The 19,608-nt window shown below is 41.8% G+C and overlaps 1 protein-coding gene across 3 annotated transcripts in view; it reads left to right on the forward strand.

Annotated features, from left to right (window-relative positions):
* dock8 (dedicator of cytokinesis 8) overlaps nucleotides 1-19,608 on the forward strand; it is a 57,858-nt gene that overhangs the window by 7,856 nt on the left and 30,394 nt on the right. For 2 of the 3 annotated variants that reach the window (XM_030059399.1, XM_030059400.1), the window contains exons 3-18: nucleotides 4,967-5,142; nucleotides 5,688-5,759; nucleotides 6,658-6,766; nucleotides 9,415-9,624; nucleotides 10,041-10,126; nucleotides 10,900-10,966; nucleotides 13,635-13,784; nucleotides 14,111-14,191; nucleotides 14,711-14,873; nucleotides 15,125-15,261; nucleotides 16,175-16,268; nucleotides 16,487-16,649; nucleotides 18,142-18,259; nucleotides 18,691-18,761; nucleotides 18,862-19,006; nucleotides 19,381-19,482. In XM_030059399.1, coding sequence (XP_029915259.1) covers nucleotides 4,967-5,142; nucleotides 5,688-5,759; nucleotides 6,658-6,766; nucleotides 9,415-9,624; nucleotides 10,041-10,126; nucleotides 10,900-10,966; nucleotides 13,635-13,784; nucleotides 14,111-14,191; nucleotides 14,711-14,873; nucleotides 15,125-15,261; nucleotides 16,175-16,268; nucleotides 16,487-16,649; nucleotides 18,142-18,259; nucleotides 18,691-18,761; nucleotides 18,862-19,006; nucleotides 19,381-19,482 — 1,944 coding nt within the window. Of the gene's footprint in view, nucleotides 1-2,386; nucleotides 2,594-4,966; nucleotides 5,143-5,687; nucleotides 5,760-6,657; nucleotides 6,767-9,414; nucleotides 9,625-10,040; nucleotides 10,127-10,899; nucleotides 10,967-13,634; nucleotides 13,785-14,110; nucleotides 14,192-14,710; nucleotides 14,874-15,124; nucleotides 15,262-16,174; nucleotides 16,269-16,486; nucleotides 16,650-18,141; nucleotides 18,260-18,690; nucleotides 18,762-18,861; nucleotides 19,007-19,380; nucleotides 19,483-19,608 lie in introns of those variants that run through there. The other variant, XM_030059401.1, reaches the window with a different exon arrangement.

Here is a 19,608-nt window from a genome sequence, read left to right on the forward strand (position 1 = left end):
GTTTCCTGCTACAAAAGCATACCTTGACTTTTTGAAATTACTATGTCATATTGATCGCCAGGAAGCTGTCTCGGCGAATGTAAGTCTCTGCGTTGCTGCTCAAGTACCATAAAAATAGCTTATTAGCAAAGTTAGCGTTTTTCTTTTGAACTACAAAATATGAATATGAAAAAAATACTGTCAACAGTGTTGAGATTTCACCACAAAAAACATAAAACTTATTGTACATTATACACATACCAATACAGCCAATCTAAAAAGGCAGTCTCAAGGATTCCCAGTAGTACAGACCTTCTAAATAAAATAAAATGTGCAATATATTATTGTATCGTATGCAGTGTAGAGGAGATTGACATATACTGTCCAAAAAACTGCGACAACAAACTTGTATCCCAAGACTTAGGTGTGGATCCTAGTTCATATAGGGCCCTAAGAGTGCTTGGGATGAATGAATTCTCGGAATTATTTCTATTTCTATAAATATTTCTATTTTTATGCAGAAACTAATGGTAGGCGCAGGCTAGTTTCAATGAGGAATGAAAGCAATGGCGGCCTTTTTTACTTAAATGATGTGTAAATATAGCACATTTTCATGGATGATGATAGAAAACTGTCTTTCTGTCCATGTATTAGTCCATGTTGTCTGTCTATCTATGTATGTATCTATCAGTCTATTGCCTGTATACATGTGTTTCCCCTCAACTATACTCCTATTAAATACTATGATAGCCTAATTGTGCTGATGGACCCTGACACACACATACAGTGCCTCTTCCTTAAGCGACTGTGTGATTATGTATTAACACACCATCCCTGCTCTCACTACTTCTTTCTCCTACCACTGGTTTCCTCTAATCCAACTTGAGTGCAGTTTTCTGTAATGCGTGAGTTTATCCCTTGGTGGTATAAGTATATTCTTTACTGTCATTAGCATTGAGACTCTCAGTATGGTATCTAATCTTGGTTAAGACTATCATTTGAATAATAAAAAAACACACACAAGCTGTAGCTTCTCCATAACTAGCTGCTTTTCTTTAAAATACTGAGTTTAAAAAAAAATCTGGCACTAAGCTCCTCTTTCTCCCATTTAAAATACAACAGATATGAACATAAATATGGTTTAATATGTTTGGTTATTTAAAAAAAAAAAAAAACTTGAATGACACTCTTCCCTGAGTTAACGGGCTTTTGGAAAACCTTGTGTCGCGTAGTTTCCAATGGCATTCAACAGTATTTGTGCTGCTTTCTTGCCTCTGTCGCCTAGAGGAGAGTCAGAGTGATTCCCGCTCTCCTTAGCAAGCAGACAGAATGATGCACAGTAATCCTTTGCAGGGATTTGTTCCCTCTGCACTCTGTGGTACCATGTTTATATTTGTCACTCTCTCCTCCCGCTTTTTCTTATCTGTCTCTTTCTCACATCTCTCCCTCTCTGGTGGTTTTAAGTTGTCCTAATACCTCCCTGTTTAGCTGTTAGGCGTTAAGTCTCCGAACATATCTGTGCATGACTGACTGAGCCGTAGCCGTTTGATATTTTCCCAGTGATGATCCCTGAGCTAGTCAGCTGACTGGGGTTGAGGAGGAGTTGTCGGAGCATCCGTCCCTCCCCAGCCTGTAGCCTGCAGCGTGGTTAATCTCTAACCTGCTTGGGAAATGGGTCAGTGCCTTGGGTACTGATGAGCGCAGGATGGGGCCTGCTTACCTTGTAGCTTACATGGGCAAATCTTTAATATGGCCGGATTTGGGATGCGGGAGAGGGACTTTAATACTATAATCTCTGGAATGATATTTTCCCATTATTCAGCACAGCTAGATGAGGGAGGGATGTTTGTCGTTTGACTAGTGATCACTCCACTATCATAATTTCTCCCTCGCTCTAACCCTCTCTCTCTCCCTCTCTATTTTTAGTGACTAAATGATGAATATTGAGTGATCAGTTTTGTTTGTTGTAGGTTTAACAGACAAATTGTGGGATTAGAGGAAAAGCTGCATCTGTTTTGTGGCTGTGTGCAGTGCTGGATTGTGCAGCTTGTGTTTTCTGTGTGTGTGCGTGTGTGCATGTGCTCTATGAATGTACATGCACATATTCATGTGCACTTATGGGCAAGCAGCATGCATGCATGTGTGTGTGTGTGTGTGTGTGTGTGTGTGTGTGTGTGTGTCTGTAGTTTCTGTTCCTGTCTGTTGAAACACCAGTTGATAGAGGGAGGCCTTTCTGATGTCATTTCCTTTGCTGTCTTGCGGTTTCTCCACCTCGGCTCTAAACTATAAGACAGTTTGCATGAACACTGAACACTGAAACTGATCTCAAAACATTATTTACATTTAAGCAGTCAGACTCAACTCCGCCTTTCCATCTGTGAGACAAGAAAAACCTCTTGTCATATTGATTATACTGATCCATTTTTCTCAAGTCTACTGAAGGATTCAGGTTCTAGCAATGAGGATCAGTTTGGAAAGGACTTGCACCCGGTGCGATGGTTGAGTTTTAGCGAAAACAGTTCTCCGCCGGTAGGCACGACACTCTAGGTTCCCATATCCGGAGTGCGCCATTTTGTATACTTCCTTTTTTACTGTGCATTCACTGTTCAGCAGGGTAAGTCTACAATTTCCATTCAGCAACACCTGTCTTTTAGTGCAGCTTTAGAGGTACTTAAATGGTTATGCACTTGATTTTGTTAAAATGTCTTGATTCAGGCCAAATTAGTCTATGTTGTGGAAAGATATTTTTTTCTGCTACTCATTCTCAGATACTGTTCTGTGATGATGGTGGATGGATGTTGTTGTGATGGATGGATGTTCTGTGAAGGCTTAAGAGCGGCCGTAACAGCGGTTGATATTCCAGTTGTCGGCACAGTAAATGTGGAATTTTGTCAACAACACTTTTCTTATTTTTCTTGATATTTATGTTTGCACTGACTTTTGTAATAGTTGTAGATTCCAGATTCCATGTCAGGGTAAAATTGTCCATCTCCACTGCTTGTAAAACATTGCAAAGGGATTGTCACCTCTGGCTTGTGGAAGAGTAAACTGGCAGAGAGTCTTGCTGGTACGGCCAGGAGGTATTTGCTGGCTCCTCTCAGCATGACTCCATCGGGCAACATGTGCTGGTCGGAGGCATGCATAGATTTGCATTCATTTGTTTCTGTTAGCCTCCACACAACACAGGAAAAAAGAGGCCCTTATTGTGGAAGATTGTCCAAACATTGAGTGAGAAAATCAGAGAGGTACACAAAGAGAGAAGACCTTCACTTTAGAGACTTGTGCGGATTCACTCCTCCTCCTCACAGAGACTATAGAGGCTTTATCTGTAGGCCTGCCTGTCATTTGAAATGGCAAGGCTGCACAATTATTTGCTTGTCTTCCTTTTCTTTACTTCTTGTGCTGCCTGCTAACCATTGATACTAACACATGGTGCAATTTCCTCTTGAGGAGCAAGCAGAGAAAAATATCCCCCAGGGTAGAATGATGTGCAAAAACATGTCTGGGAGCAAATGGAATTTCTCTCTGCCTTCAATAGTTCATTGCAGCAGTGACTCATCCTTTCGCAGCAGTTAGGTCTACCTCCTGTGTATTATTTGTCAGTGTGTGTGTCAGTATTTTGTTTTCGCTCTGTCTTTTTGCCTCTCACACTTTTTCTCTCCCTCACTCTTGCACACACTACCTGCAAATGCTTCATACGTAGGACATTAAAAACACAGAGTATTCTTTTTGGAAAGGCTGATGGAGTTTTTCTGTCTCTTACAGTAGTAAATATATCAAGAGATATTGAGAGACCTCAAGAGGACAGTTTCATTTTTATATTGGTCATTTGGAAAATCAAGACTACAGAGTTTCGGTGTGCCATTCTAGTGTAGATCAGTGCTCCATATAGCCCAGACTTCACCAGCCACAGCCTGTAGACTGTAATCAGATTGGAAGTGTGCCCAGTTTGTAGCCACTTTTTACAGAAACACCTGCTCTATGCAGGTTCCTCTTTTATTCCACGAACAGCCCACAGAAATAAACATGGGCACTGCAACAGGGATTTATATGATTCACATCAGTTCTGTTTCTTTCTAAGCGCACCCACGAATGATGAAAAGCTTGTTTAGTGAGCTCTCTCTCTGTGTGCCAGTGGAAAGGTGTTTGTTCCATTGTCTGTACTGATGGTTTTAACAATATATTCTGATTCAAAGGAGCATGTGAGGTTTTCAACCCGTTTTGTATAGGAGTGATTGCAGCCTTTCATTTGGCTTTGATGTGCCGTGGCTCTGAACTGCTCTGCGGACCACTGTGACTGTGGATTTTCTGTGCATGAGAGGAAATAGAGGCAATGTAGGTCTATGAAAAGCGCAACTGGATTGATAGAGGTTCTGACTAAATATAGAGCTACAGAAAAACTGCCTTGCTGTCTGATACAGGCCAGTTTGTTCCACTTTCTATTTATGTATGTGCTTGAGCCTCTTGTACTTCGACAGGTATGAGGTATTAGAGAATGGTCATGATTCAACTTGTCCGGCCCCTCCTCTCGTCCTCTCTTTTCTTGTTTCTTCATCCTCCTTTGTAATATTTGGATTTGTCTAGGGACTGCGCAAACTCGCTAAGCACTTGCAAAGTTTGTCAAAGATGATTAATCTGTTTGGCTTGTAATTCTTTCTCCCAGTCTTTGTTTTGGTTTCTCTCACCCTTTTCAAACAATTGTTGGTCGAAGTCTTGGTAACGGCCAAATAATACATATTATATATATATAGGAATTCTACTGATACTCCTGAAACTGCATCTGAGCAAATATTTCCCTTGCCATTTGATCCACATGCTAAGATATTTTGTGCTTTGTGTCTTGATATAAATGAATCCAGAATTTATATAATTTATTTTTCTCTTTCTCCCCTAATCCCTTCTCTCTTGCCCTCCCTCAATGTCTCCTTCTCTTCCAACCTCCAAAACCTCCCTTCCTCTCTTTCTCCACCACTTCTATACTTTCCAGCCTCAGTCATATGAGGCGGTGGAGCCTCTGGACCTGGAGGAGTTCCTGATGTCGCAGCTGCGAAGTGGAGACTCAGCAATGATGCAGGAACTTGGAGAGTTTCCTGATGATGACCTGAAGGTGGAGCAGGTGGAGAAACAGTGTCGCACCGTCCGACACTCGGTTCCTGAGGAGGGGTGGGTCACAGGCCAGCATTAGACACCACAAAACTCACACACTGTACTTGTGGGGAATAAAAAAGCCTCAAACAAGAGAATCAAGGAACTCAGAGGGGGAAAATGGATAAGTCATTGTGCAAAATACTGCTTAAAAAATGCAAAATACTGCAAAATAGTTGCTGATCAGCTGATAAGGCCATCATCACTGCAGAAGGCCTCATGACCAGCAGCTCTCCAAACCACAAAAAATATCTTTGGTCAGGGCCACAGACCTATGGCTGCAGAACAACTATCAACATACAGGACATAACAAGCATGTCTGAACGTTTTTACTCAATGTGAAACTATTCTGTCAATGCATGTTATCCTCATAGCATTCACTTGCCCAGCACCTTAACCATGCAGTACAGATTATGATAGGACAGGAATGTAAAGTTCTAAATATGATAGTCATATAGCGAGTGTGTGTGTGTGTGTGTGTGTGTGTGTGGCTGGCTGTGTGCTGCTACACATGTATGTGTTTACATATATATATATCTGATATGCCATTCCTCTGTTTGTAGACTGGAGTTTGATCCCCATGTGAGAGACTGTATCCAGAGTTACACCCAGCCTTGGCTCGTGGTCTCCAGAAGGTCAGTAGTTATCGAACAACACCCACAAACAAACTTTCTTTACGGTCCTAATATGCTGGACTCTTCTTCACAAAGTTTCCCAGAGTGGTTTGTCTGAGCTACATCCCTTCTGGTCTCACATTATGCGTAATAAAATGATCAGCGTGACCAGGACAGTGACTGCTGGTCAGCTCTGTCACTTCAAGATTTTCACTTGGATCCTTTAGCAATTTATCATTGGCTTCATAAGGCCCAAGCAGAATATACTAATGGAATTTGGAAGTTAATTTTACAGGATAAATGGAAACCAAGATGTTTTCAGTGAGCCAGAGTTTGCTTACAGGCACTGTTCATGGATTGTTCCATGAGCAAGAGCTGCAGTCCATTTACCCCCTAAGGGAATCGTGATGCTTTAGTGTGACAGTAGCACCTGATAGGATGTTGTCTCCTATAATTATGGGCACAATGGTGCTGAGGAAAGATAGCAGGGCCTTGCACAAAGTTTCATCAGCTCATCCAAAGTGATAAAAGTCATAAGAAAGAATGTGCTCTGTGTGTGTGTGTGTAGAAATATATCTAGAAAGTTTTGAGGTACAGGGCCTGTGGCACCAAACTGCATTTATTTTCAGTACAGGAAACAAATGACCTGAGAGAGCCTGATTAACACTAAGCATGGGTTGTTCTCTCTCTCTCTCACACACACACATACTCTCACACTATCTTATACCGTGCTACTGTTTGCATTGAAATGGTGGGAAAATCTGTTATCTATTTTGATTAGACTTACAGAGGTGTATCAGTAGAATCCATGCATGTTGTGTCTGGCGTGTCTGCAATGTGTCCATTGCTGTCTGGCTGTTTGACTTTTGTTGTGTGTGTATCTGTGTGTGTGTGTGTGTGTGCCTGTCTGTCTCTGAAGGTGTCAGGGGGATGGCTGGGGTGCCTACTCAGAGCGGGCTGGCCTGCACAAACTCCTTCAGAAACAGACCTTTGAGTCAGACGTCCAGCCAGAGAAAAAACAGAGCCCGGTAAGAAACACAAACACAGCCATCATGCATTTAATCGTACGAACACAGTCACCTTTTTAAGTTTCAAAGAGGTGAATTACCAGATTTGAGAGAGGTGGATTAAAATGACCTGTCAAATCTTCAGTGCGTCAAAGCTATAAATACACATTCATGTAAACCTGAGTGTCTTTAATTGTGGATAGGAGTAGTAATTGGTTTACCTGTCTACAGCTGCAATGTGTTTTGTTTAGCCTGAATCATAAAAGTAGCCACAAACTTCTGTTATCCAATTATCAGAGTTGTTTTACTCTTCTTTTAAAGCTGGAGCCAGAGTCTCCCATACACCATGGAATGCAGTTTTGTCACACTGGAACAATTCTTCTGGTTTTGAATGTGTATTTGAAGTGTACTTATGTTTAGGCTACTGTCGTACCGTCTTGTCTGCACTATATGAACTCCTTTTTTGTTCTGCACCCGGTGTGCTGGTCTTGTATTGTGCAAGTTTCTTGCATTCCATTATGGATAACTAAAAGAAAACATGACAACTGGAGGCTCTGATACGTAACCCTGACTTGATATATAGGTATCATTTGGGGGAGTGTGGGATTTCAATGTATGTATTGATTACGATATTAACGCAAAAATGCAGGTTTCTTCTCCTAAGCGGAGCTGCAAGCGAAGATACCTCCCTGCTTTGCCCTTCAGTGGCAATTTGTCAGGCTATTATGGCTCACTGGTTAAAGTGTCTCCTGCGAAAGGAGGACATTTAAGTGAGAAGGGTATGGTAGTCCATACTGATTAAGGCTTGAGAGGAAAAACAAGGGAACAACCACAGTGGGAAAGTGAGGGAGAGGTGCAAGGAGAACGGAAATAGTGGGTGGTAGGGGTGGGTGATGCTCAAATGGTGAACACAGCAGTGTTTTGTCATTCCTGTCACTCTCTCCACTCCAACATTGTCCCTTTCAAGTTTACCCAGCCTGCCTTGCACAAAATTGAACTTAAACCTGAGCAGAACAGGAGAACATTCTGATTCCCAATGTAAAAATCTTATTCACTCATCACCATAAGAAATTTCCTGTTTAACCATTTGTGGAGTTTGATCCAGGGTGACTGTTGTACTGGTTGTACTTTTGCTTTTTTGTCTTTTTTCAAATACTTTTTTTGGCTGGGAATCAATTTTTATAAAGTCCTGGCTCATCTCGTAGCTGGCTGGGATGTTTAAAGCCTGCTGTACTGCTGGAACTGAGGAACCACTTTACCGTTGCACTCCAGCCCCCATCACCCCTACCTTCCACTTTGATAAACACTGAGATCTGCAATGTTTTGGTCTCTTTTCTATAGAAATGTACTAGATTATTTTCCTCTACAGGTTCCCTGCCTCAGTCCTTGACCAAGCATTATTTCTGTCCAAGTTCCCATCCTTTCTCCCTGTCCTCTCTCCAGCTCTTTTGTCTCATTCTGTCCAAATCCCTACAGTGGCTTCCAGCATCAGGAAATCCTGGCCAATCCAAGTCCCTGTCTGCCCCACTTCCAGCCTCCAGCTAGCGAACCAGCCAATTCACCAACTAGCTCGACCTGCCCCCACCTCTTGCCCCTTTCGTGCCAATTCTGATTAATCACCCAAACCACAACCCCTTATTCTGGCTGTGGGTTTCCCATGATCTGTGCGCCAGAGAGAGAGAGGGAGTGACAGATAGGGGAAGAACAGCTCTATTGTGATTCAGTGTTAATGGGTGTCCTCTACACTCCAATCTGCTTCAGCGATAGCCTTGGGAACATCATGTGATGGTCCCTTGGATCCTGTGTGCCGCGCAGAGTGAAGCCTCACAGGGGCGGAGGCTTGGTCAGTCCTTGCCCACGGTTCAGGAGCCACGGTGTGGGATTGATGGATGAAGGGAGTGAAAGAGACAAGGAGGAGACAGGGGTGGCAGAAGGGATGGTTCAAAGAAGGACAGAGGATAAGAGTGGAGAGGTCATACGCTGCCCCGTAGCTGAGTCTGAGTAATTCCATATGGCTCCAATGCCCAGCCGAGAGACTTCTTTCTAATGGGAGGAGGATGCTCCACTCAGTTAATTTAATTGTCTTGTAATGACAACATTTTATCATTGAATAGGAATTACAGCGGGCTCTCCCTAGATCCTGTCTTAGCTTTTGACAATACAAATTTGTGTTTGAATTCAAGCCACAGGGTAGAAGGTTTAAACATGCTCAGAAAAGGATTTGTGTTGCGTTCTCATCTGTTTGTTCAAATTCAAACAGTATTATTTTAAAACAGCAGAAGAACTCCGCTACCGTGCTCCACATTCATTCGTTCTGTCTCTTAGTACCATCCCGTTGGACATCTATCTTACTCTACCTGCTCCTTATCATACTCATCCTTTCATACTCATCCTCATCCCATCTTTACCTCACACATCTCATTCATCCATCAGAACCTCTCACCATATTGTGATGTGCATGTGTGTATTTTAGGCATGATTGGTGGCTAGAGTAAGGGGTTTCTGTGAGGTGTGATCTCTATTATGGTTTACTCTATAGGTGGGAGCTACATGTAGTGTTTTTTTTTTTTTTTCAAGTGCTTTGTTTTTATTAAAGGATGTCAAAAGTCAAAAGTGTCTCTTCCTCCTTGCCCGCCTCCACCTATCCACACTTTTTGTTTTTATTGCAGGTCAAGTCTCCATCTCTGGCGGGGTTGAGTGAAGACAGTGGCCGGACGCTGACCTCCTCTGACTTTGACCTGAGGTGCTTGACCCCGGACCCCAGAGTGGAGGGGCTGATGTGTTTCAGTAGTCATGAGGAGCTGGACCGCTTCAACCATGAGGCACGACAGGGGAACAGACACCCTGAACTGTTTGCTCTCTACCCACCAGTGGATGAGGTGAGGAAAAGAGATACTGTACGATAACAGTGTGCCTTATAAGACAAAAAGTAACTCACACTCAATGTAAACTTTGCCAAGAGTTTAAAAACAATACAGTGAAAAATAGCATACTTTTACTGTCAAGGAAGTGCATAAATCCAAGTTCATGCCCAAGTTAAATATAAAATGCCTTTATTGAGAAGGCAAAGACATAAAAACACCACCGTCACTTTTTTAGCTCATGCCTTCCACAGGGTCCAGTTATGCATGTGGTTTTGTATTTATATATCTTTTATGTTGTTTTGATTTCTGTTCAGTTCACCCCAAACCATAGACACCTGTTAAGCTTTTTTGAAATCCTGCTTACGTTCCAAGTGCAACTCCTCACTTTGTCTGGTCTGATTTGAAAAGTGATCTCTGGTATTGTGTTCCAGGACGATGCAGTAGAGATCCGCCCCATCCCAGACTGCCCGAAAGAACACATCGGAGACCGCATCCTGATCCGATGCCAGGCCATCAAGTATGTCATACAATTGCTTAATGGTGGGGGAGGGGGGAACAGCTGTATAATTTCAGCCGTCTCAGTCATAAGTTACACAAGGGATCAACAGTGAGTTGGACTGAAAGGACAAGCATGCTCAGTAATAACCACTTCTGTAATGAAAATGTGGCCTTTTTCCTCGTCATTTAAAATGCAGCACATTCTTGTAATGTTACAAGTGATTGTCACTTTAAACCCTGAGATTCTGGGTGGTTGTTTCTAAAGGCATGCAGTTGCTCTGAGGGACAGAGCCGTGTGGGAGGGGAGAGCAGTGAGGAGTCAGACTGTACAGTGGTTGTTGTTCCTCTCTAGACCATCACTTTCTGTGGGCTCAGGTCCCACCCTCCCTCTCTGTGTTTTTGTCTCTGTGTCTCTCTGTCTTCCTTTCTGTCTTTTTCTTGGTGCACACACACACACACACACACACACACAGTTTCTCTGCTTTCACTGTTGATCTCGCTTTTCCCTCTTGTACCCCATAAAACTGCCAAATGTTTTAGTTGAGCTCATTTCTTCGCTGCAATGGTTTGGCAGCCCTGTCTCCTATCCTTCAACTTTTAGTTGACTTATGTCATCACTCAGCACATTCTGTTACTTCCCAATACCACAATGCTCTACAAGAATAGAATAGAATAAGATAGAATGCACCAGTTTCATGACGAGGAAAGACCTCAGTACTGAAGTTAAACTTTATCTCCCCTGCTCTTATTGAATTACAGTCTAATTTCCTTCTCCCTCTGTTCCTTTCCTAGATTTGAGATTGACATTGAGCCGTTGTTTGCTACCCTGGCCTTGTATGACCTGAAAGAGAAGAAGAAGGTAAGAATAACGGCTTTGACTGAATACAAACTCACACCAGCCTCACTTTTCCTAAACCGTGCAAATCAGATGATGTTTTAGAATGTAAAGGTAACAATGGCATTTATTTGCATTGTTTCCTTGTGGCTTTTATGTGTCATGTGTGCCACGTTGTTTCTCTGGCAGTCTGTGTGGCAGTGAGAGTTCAGTGTAATCTACAGGGGGTTTGGTCTCATCTGACTGACATTTATATTCTGTGGAGATCGCTGTGTTTTGATACTGTAACACTAATGTTGTACTGTACTTCCCCAGTCGAGCGTTTTGATCTATAGCCATTTGCATGTTTGCTGTGGATTTGCACAGCTGGGTAGCTTTTTGGGGGAAGAGATTGGAGGGGTTTAGTTTGTACTTAAGGGCTCAGGGATCTCTCAGATGAGACATGGTTTTAGCCACTGGCCTTCTCCTATGCTTTTCATAGGTTTTAGCCACTTTCTCATAGGTTTTAGCCACTGGCCTTGTGATTGCCTTTCCATTCTGCTACAGGACTGATGGCCGTAACATGGTCTGGTGGGTAGAATAGGACAATATAATGGTTTATAACACTGAAGCTGCTCTATAACACAGCCTCGGGATAGCTTCACAAAAGTTGGACAGTTCCAGAGCAGTAAAAATGGTCCATGTCACGCAATGCTGTGTTTGCAGGATGTTACACGTACAGCACTTACAGCACATACTGTAAGTCATGGATATTTTCAGTCATCTTTCCCACTGACATCAACACATGAGAGTATAGTTGAAGTCACGTATTGCCACAGTATATTTTCCTCCAGCCGAAAAATTCTATTATGTGTTGAACCTAGCCGTGTCCTTGTGAAGGTTAATACAACTTCCCACTTATTAGATTGTGTAGAGACAGAGTCAGACTGTTAAAGACCTATGAAATTGGTCTCTGTCACAGGGAATGAGAAACTGTCAAGCTTATTTTATCAGTTAGGCTTAATGGGACTTGATCTGTGAAACATTTGCTACTAACTCACAAGTTTCTCGTTTTTTCGTAGCCTCTTTTACTCTTTCTCTGTCTTTCTTTATCTTTGCATCTATAGTTATTTATTCTTATCTATTTCTGCTTAAAATTATTCAGTCATACTTTGTGTATTTCAGATCTCTGCTGCTTTCTCTCTCTTCCTGCACCCCTTTCTACTGCCTCTGTGGCTCACAGTAACTTTGTTGCTGCATGTGCAATATGTGTTTTTTTTCACATCATGTTTGTTTTTTTCATCTGTAAAATCTGCAGCAGATGTTCATATAAATCCACATAATTCTGTATTTATTAATCATGTCCTGCTGGACCATTAGATAAGGTAGGCTACATACACAGGATTTGACCCAGTAAGTGCCCTAGTTATGGCTGAACCACCATATCGAATTCATATGAGAAGCAGTGATTTTGGAGTGGACGTGGATACTTGTCCACCACTGTTCCTCAAAAATAATAAATTTTATGGAATAATAAGTTAAGAGATGTCTTTATTACCACCGAAAAGTCACTCACAACTGAGAAACTGAGAAATCTCTTGTAGAAGTAACATCATCAGATCCCTTGTGTCTCATTAAATACACATTTAGTGGTTTGAGGTTTGACTGATTCGAGCGAATGTTATTGTAATTCCCAGTAGTGAATTTGAACTCGGTGAACTCTTGCACTTTTAGAAGTCACCCAAATGACTCTCTGTCTTGTATAATCTCATAGTTTCAGCAAGTTTTACAGAAGTTTGACACGTTCGGTCTGTTAAACTGAAAGATGAACATAATGCCCTCATTTATGACAGTCGTGTCTTCGCTTATCAGGCGCTCCAAAGTGATATTTATGAGTGGAAGTGACAACATTTAAAAATGTACAAAGTAATTTGTCAGTCGGCGATGGACTCCTCCACAACGGTCCTCTCAGAACTGTCACCCAAACTGTAAATATGTTGCATATTGAACTTAACAGGGTTACTGCAAAATACAGAAGTAGCAATCTAGCTGCGTTTGACTGTTCTGGGTCAGACCCACTAACAGCATCTGGTGTGAAATACAATGTAAATGTGATCATCCTGGACTGCATTTTGAAGTGTGCCGTGATAATGATGAATGGAGTGTTACTTTCTGAAATTACGGTTACATTTCAGATAAGTTTGTCTGCCAAAAAGGCTGCTCTGCTGTGTGATTTTTAAAGTGGCTGGCTGGCGGCCTGATGGGTTGAGTGGAGTGAAGGGGAGTAGTTAATGGCTTTCTAATGGAGAGGATCACATGACATACAGCAGGTCAGGCTGTGGCATATGGGCCTGTTCCTTGCCTGGGGTCACAGGGGACGCAAGTGGAGAAGCTGGACTGAGTAGATAACATTCCAGGATTTTTTTTTTGTTTGTTTTTGTTGTTAAAAAGCTTTGGTACAATGGTGATGTGCTTACTAAATACCTCATTAAATAACATCATGCAGCCTTTTGAATATTGATTCATTTGATCCTTCTCAGATGGTGTTGTTTTCCTTTATGGAAGTATTTCGCCTCGGGAGACATTTTATATTTTGCTATACTTTGAATGTGATTATAGAAGAATGTTCTATTAACAGCAAATACGTGCATGTGGAATAGAGATGTTATTCAAACATTAAAAAGTAAACTTTCCTTTATTGTCTTTTTACCAGATATCTGAGAACTTCTACTGCGATCTGAACCCAGAGCAGTTTAAAAACTTCCTGAAGCCCCACACTCCAAATGTGGCCCCCTCCAGCCTGGCCAGATCTGCCATCTTCTCCATCACCTACCCTTCCCCAGATGTCTACCTGGTCATCAAGGTAATGATGACCTGCCAGAACACGAACCCATAGATGCAGTTGAAGGAAATGTATAGCATGATGAAATAGGCTGTTTCCATAGATAAGTTTTGTGGCAGAACTTATAATTGTTTCACCAGCTGTTTCTAACTTTCACCTAAAATAACCTTTTACTGTTCCAAAAATTCTGGTTTTGTTTCCAAAGCTACCCACATATTTGGTGCGATGCCTTCTTTGTATCCCTCCGTTGATTGGATGAAACACACTTTCTAGCTGCCAACACTCAGTTTGTATTTTTTATTATAAGTCTGTTGTGATGACACTTTTGCCTCCTGTCTATGTTTCAGATAGAAAAGGTGCTTCAGCAGGGAGAGATCAGCGACTGCGCTGAGCCCTACATGGCCATGAGGGAAAGTGACTCTGCAAAGGTAACGTGCGGCAACAATTGTTTGCCATTAAAAACACATGAATCTCACCCCTCTCAAAGTGGATCAAGTGGCCCTCCTTTGTTTTAGTTTTATTAAAGCCTTCCTGAACCTGCTGTGGAACAGTATTTGGCCACACTTTATTTCGACTGTCCATTGTTAACATTCAACTAAATATCAACTTTGTATCAGATACTTAACTTCATATGAACCTGTCCAGTGTAAATACTCAAAATAGTAACAATACCCTATCACTTGGTTTTTGTCTTAGTATCAACTTTCAGGTTTAGGGTTAAGTTTAATACCAAATCGATACAAAGTTGATACAAAGTTGAATATTAGCATTGGACACTCCAAATAAAGTGTTACCTAGTGTTTTTGAGTGACATTCTGATGAGTCTTCAGGGTCAGGCAGAAGTTTGTTAACTTGGTGCTGTGCTGAAAATGATGAAAATCCTTTTTATTGTGTAAGATTTTTTTTTTTTTTTTTTTTTTAAATCTGGTTTTATTTGGGGCCTCCAGAACAAGGACAAGCTAGAGAAGCTGCGAAACCAGGCAGAGATGTTCTGCCAGAGATTGGGCCGCTATCGCATGCCCTTCGCCTGGGCCACCGTTAATGTCATGGACGTCATCAACAGTGCGACGCTGGACCGCGACATGACCGACTCTGACAGCCTAAGAGGAGGTGTGTGTGTGTGTGTGTGTGTGTGTGTGTGTGTGTGTGTGTCCTCGCCTGTTCTGCAGTTATATGTCTGTCCTTGTGTCTGTCCTTCTGTGAGGTTGTGTGTGAGACTGAATGCACAATGATTTTGTGTGTTTGTATTTTTCTTAGATTGTCTGCACCTACAGTAGATATTTGTGTGTGTGTGTGTGTGTGTGTGTGTGTGTGTGCGTATCATTTGACCCTGTGACCTTTCACCCGTTTGGCTGTAAAAGGTAAATCCAGCAGCATGGACAGGAGAGCCCAGCTTCCCAGGAGGAACTCTGAACGTTACAGCACCATAGATGATCAGCTTTGTAATATTTCTTCCTTCAAACCAGCTATCATCACCATCCCCACTATCTTCAAACAGGTCCAGCACTCACACACAAATACACACACACACACACACACAGACACACACACACACACAAACAGAAATTCCCACATTCTACGCCAATTTGTGAAAAAAGTGCTATTTGTTTCCTTGAGATAAAGCGTGCACCCGCACATTTCGAGGTTGGACAGACAGACAAGCATGTGGATGAAACCTAGCCTTGCCTCGTTCTTTCATCCACCATGCTGCGTCACGCATTCCTCTGTGCAGCCGTCACACACAGAGAGGTTTCTTCAGCACATCCATGACCTCTGGAAAAATGCCACCAGAAATCACTTGAGTGTAAAGCATGGACTCCGTTGTTCATGCCTCTTCCACGATTTGTCTTTGAAACAACTACTGTAAAACACTGATAGGTTTTAGGGCTGCGACGACATGCTTACCTCCCAATTTGATGCTATCATGGTACTTGGGTTCTGATTCGAAATGTCAAGTCTTATTTATTGGGATTCAATGTGATTCAATTATGACAATTTGATATTGCGATTTATTGCGATTTTTGTTTGCTTTTTAAAATCTAGACCGTGGGAAAAAGTTGCTTCATACACCTCTAGAGACTGTATATCATGAGTCATATTTCCAAAAACGATGCACATCAAGTATTTAAGTATTTAAGCACTTAAGTGTCACGAATCTACAACTCTACTCGATATTACAGTTTATGGCAATTATTTATTTATTTATTTATTTTTAATTGTACTGATATTGATACTTGATTGAATACTGGGGTGTTCCTGTATTCCGATGTCCCATGAAGCTATCTGAAGCTATTTTTCTTGTGTCCTTGCTTCCCATTAGTTTTCTGTGCTTATGCCCATGTGTTGTGTTGTGCGTATGTGTGTGTGTGTGTGTGTGTGTGTGTGTGTGTGTGTGTGTCTGTTTGCTTCAGGAGGGGGACCGTTTGAATGATGACGACTTGCTCAAGTTCCTGTCGGAGATTAAGAAAACCTCAGCACCACAGAGGAGAACTAAGACCATACCAGGTGATCTCTCATTATATCAAAAGCCCCACTCCAGGATTGTATGTTATTTTATTTTTCTATTTTTTGACTATCATGTGTCTTTCTGTGTAATGATCAGGCAAAAAATGTCCCCCCAAATGTCTCTGTTCTTTAATCATAAGATTGGATAGGATGGGATATACATTATAATGTAAATCCAGGCCGCCGATGGTGAGTTTGACTTTTCCCTCATTATCCAGGTACCATAAAACTGGACATGACCCCAGTCACTGACACGCCTCACGCCTGTCTGTCTACTGAGCTCATCCCTCTCATACCCGTGGCTGAGAAAAACATTCGGGCAGTGAAAGAGGTGCTGGAGTTCCCTGCCAGTGAGGTCTACGTCCCGCACAACATTTACAGGTCAGTTTGAGGGCGTAACACATGACTGAGCCACATGCACTTTTTCCATTTACATTTGAGCCATTTGGATATTGCGCCATCCAGAGCTCCTCAAAAATGTAATCATTATTTTTTTCCCAGGCAGTGTCACAGTTTTGGTTGCTCTCCAGCAATGCATCTACCATTATACAGACATACAACAGACAGACTGTGTAGCTTGTTTGATAGCAGCTGATTGATGATTGAATTCGTGTTTTTTGTCAGCTTGTTCAAGCCACAATGTTGGATTCATGTTTTATCAGGGGGGTGTGGTCCATAAGGGGCACTAGAGCCGCCCCCCCTGCGATTCCAGTCGTTCTAGCTGTGAAACTGTGATATTTGCAAAGTGAAAGCAGTTGCTAAGTCACCACCAAAAGATAGCCTACTTTTTATAAAACTTTACCGCTAGCCTAGCCACTAGTCGCCATCAGGGTCGTGTCTAGTTTTGCAATTTTAGTTTTGCAAAACTCTCGCACACTCTTGCACATGCACACTTGATTCAGCACAGCAGCGCTTGACTCAGCCCCTAACCTTAACCTTAACCTTAACCACACTTGTGAGAGTTTGAACCTAGATTTGTGAATTTAGGGTTACCGCCTAGACCCACCAGCAGCTGGCTCTCTGCTACATTATACAGCGCATTTGAAAGGCCAGAACACAAAGCGCCACCTAGTGTAACAGTCATGTCACGCCACTTTGTTTTATGTGTCTGTGGGAGTCCATGGCCTACATTGTTGGAGAAAAAACTCACCCACAGGGCTTTTCTGAATCAGGTTAAAATATTTTCTAAATTTCGGGAGTTTTTGAAAAATAAATGGTTTGTTGCTTCTGGTGTAAACAGTTTTGTTTGCTCCTCCACACTGTGTGTTTGTCTTGCTATCCAGGGGCAACAAGAAACCTTTTGCATTACTCATAGCTCTAAAGTGTTTTGACATCTCTGTGAAGCTTTGATCCTTTTAGTGCAGTGTTTATTTTTGGGTATTTCCTCCCAAGTGAAATTACCTGGTAACACGAAGCAGTGTTAAATGTAAAAACCTCTGCTCACACATTTTAACTATAGGCCTAACACTGTGGTTTTAAAACAAGCGGTTGGTGTGTGACTAAGCATTAGTAACGTCATGTGTGAACAAGCCATTTTCTATGGTAATTGCATATTGACATTCTCGTCTGAGCAGTATGTCTCCAGTGGAATTTGTGGCACTCGCTTGTATTTCAGGTTTCAAGACAGATTGCAGTGTTGTATTCAAATTAAGGAAGGTCACAGCAAACTGTCATCAGGGCTTTGCTGTGACACTACTATCACATTACTAATACATAACTGAGATATTACTGCACAGAGGGCGCCACCCAGTGGTGAATGTAGCAACTGTTACATTTTAAACAGGAATTTTTTGCATAGTTTTGCTGAGGGACTGACTTGTATTAATGCACCAGGAAATCCCCTCACACTCCTCCCCTCCCCCTGTCTCTCCAGGAACCTGCTCTACATCTACCCTCAGAGGTTAAACTTCGTCAGCAGACTGACGTCAGTGCGAAACATCACCATCAAAATCCAGTTCATGTGTGGAGAGGACCCCAGCTGCTCGCTACCTGTGAGTGCTGTTCAAATAGTTTTAAAATAATACTATAACAGTAAAATTCAGTCCTGCCAATATTCACACTGAATGCTTCATTTGTCCCAGCATTCACACTGAATGGGTCTTTGTGCATTGTGTGATTGATTCCTCCCGACACAGGTGAATGTATTCACTGAGGTGAAAGGAACAAATCTTTGGCAGAGCTCAATGTGGCCTGTAATTCACACCGGTTATAAGTCACATTCAGTCACATGTCCCAAAACAGAGTATATGCTGAGAAGTGAGTTTTAAAAGCCAGAAATCTCAGCACTTGGCAAAGTATCTGTTGAGTTATTGCTATATTACATTGCAGTGTGTTATGATATTATATATACGCTATCTTATAGCCACTTAAAATCTAACTTATTACACATTTAACTGATGTTATTTTGTCTTCCTATTCTCAGGTTATTTTTGGGAAATCAAGTGGCTCTGAGTTTGTGCAGGAGGTGTACACACCAGTCACCTACCATAACAAGCAAGTGGACATTGCTTTAGTACTTTAACACAAACCACAGTGTACATGTGATTGCTCCTTTTTGCCATATAAGCTGACAGACTCTTTCAATCCCTCTCAGGTCCCCAGACTTTTATGAGGAAGTGAAGCTTGCCCTTCCAGCCCGTCTGACAGAGAGACATCACCTGCTGTTCACCTTCTACCACATCAGCTGCCAGCAGAAACAGAACCAGAGCGGCAGCTGTGAGACGCTTATAGGATACTCTGTAAGAATGTCACCCATAACACTCCAGGAAAAATCTATAGAAAATCTGAGTATTTCTAAATGTAGACATTTATCATCACAAAAAAGTGATATTCTTTTATGTCATCTGGCTTATCATTGTAAACTGCATTTCTTGTGGATCTTTATTTGTGAAAAGTAGATGTAATTTAAATAATGTGCAGTATTTTGGTCTTAATCAGTTTGGTTTTAGAACATGCAGAAACAAAATATCGATTTTTTTAGTAAGCAAACCAGGAAATCAAACATGAGTGAGGTTTATTTTCTTTTTCTGTCTCGATACATAATGCGTTATCTGGTGTGTGTTAATGTGTTCATTATTGTAGCTAAAACACTCGCTGTTTACCTCTCACTCAGTGGCTGCCCATATTGAATAATGATCGACTGCAGACCGGTCAGTACTGTCTTCCGATCGTCCTGGACCGACTACCTGCTAACTACTCGCTGCACACACCTGAGGTATGCATCATCTTCCAAATAATAGATCTTTGTAGTCAACCTGCATTTCTACTCATTAGTAAAGGTGTAAAACTTTTTTTTTTCATAAAGTAAAATATAATAATAAGAAGAATGAATGTGTAAATA

This window comes from Myripristis murdjan, chromosome 9, assembly GCF_902150065.1.
Source record: "Myripristis murdjan chromosome 9, fMyrMur1.1, whole genome shotgun sequence".
Lineage (NCBI taxonomy): Eukaryota > Metazoa > Chordata > Actinopteri > Holocentriformes > Holocentridae > Myripristis > Myripristis murdjan.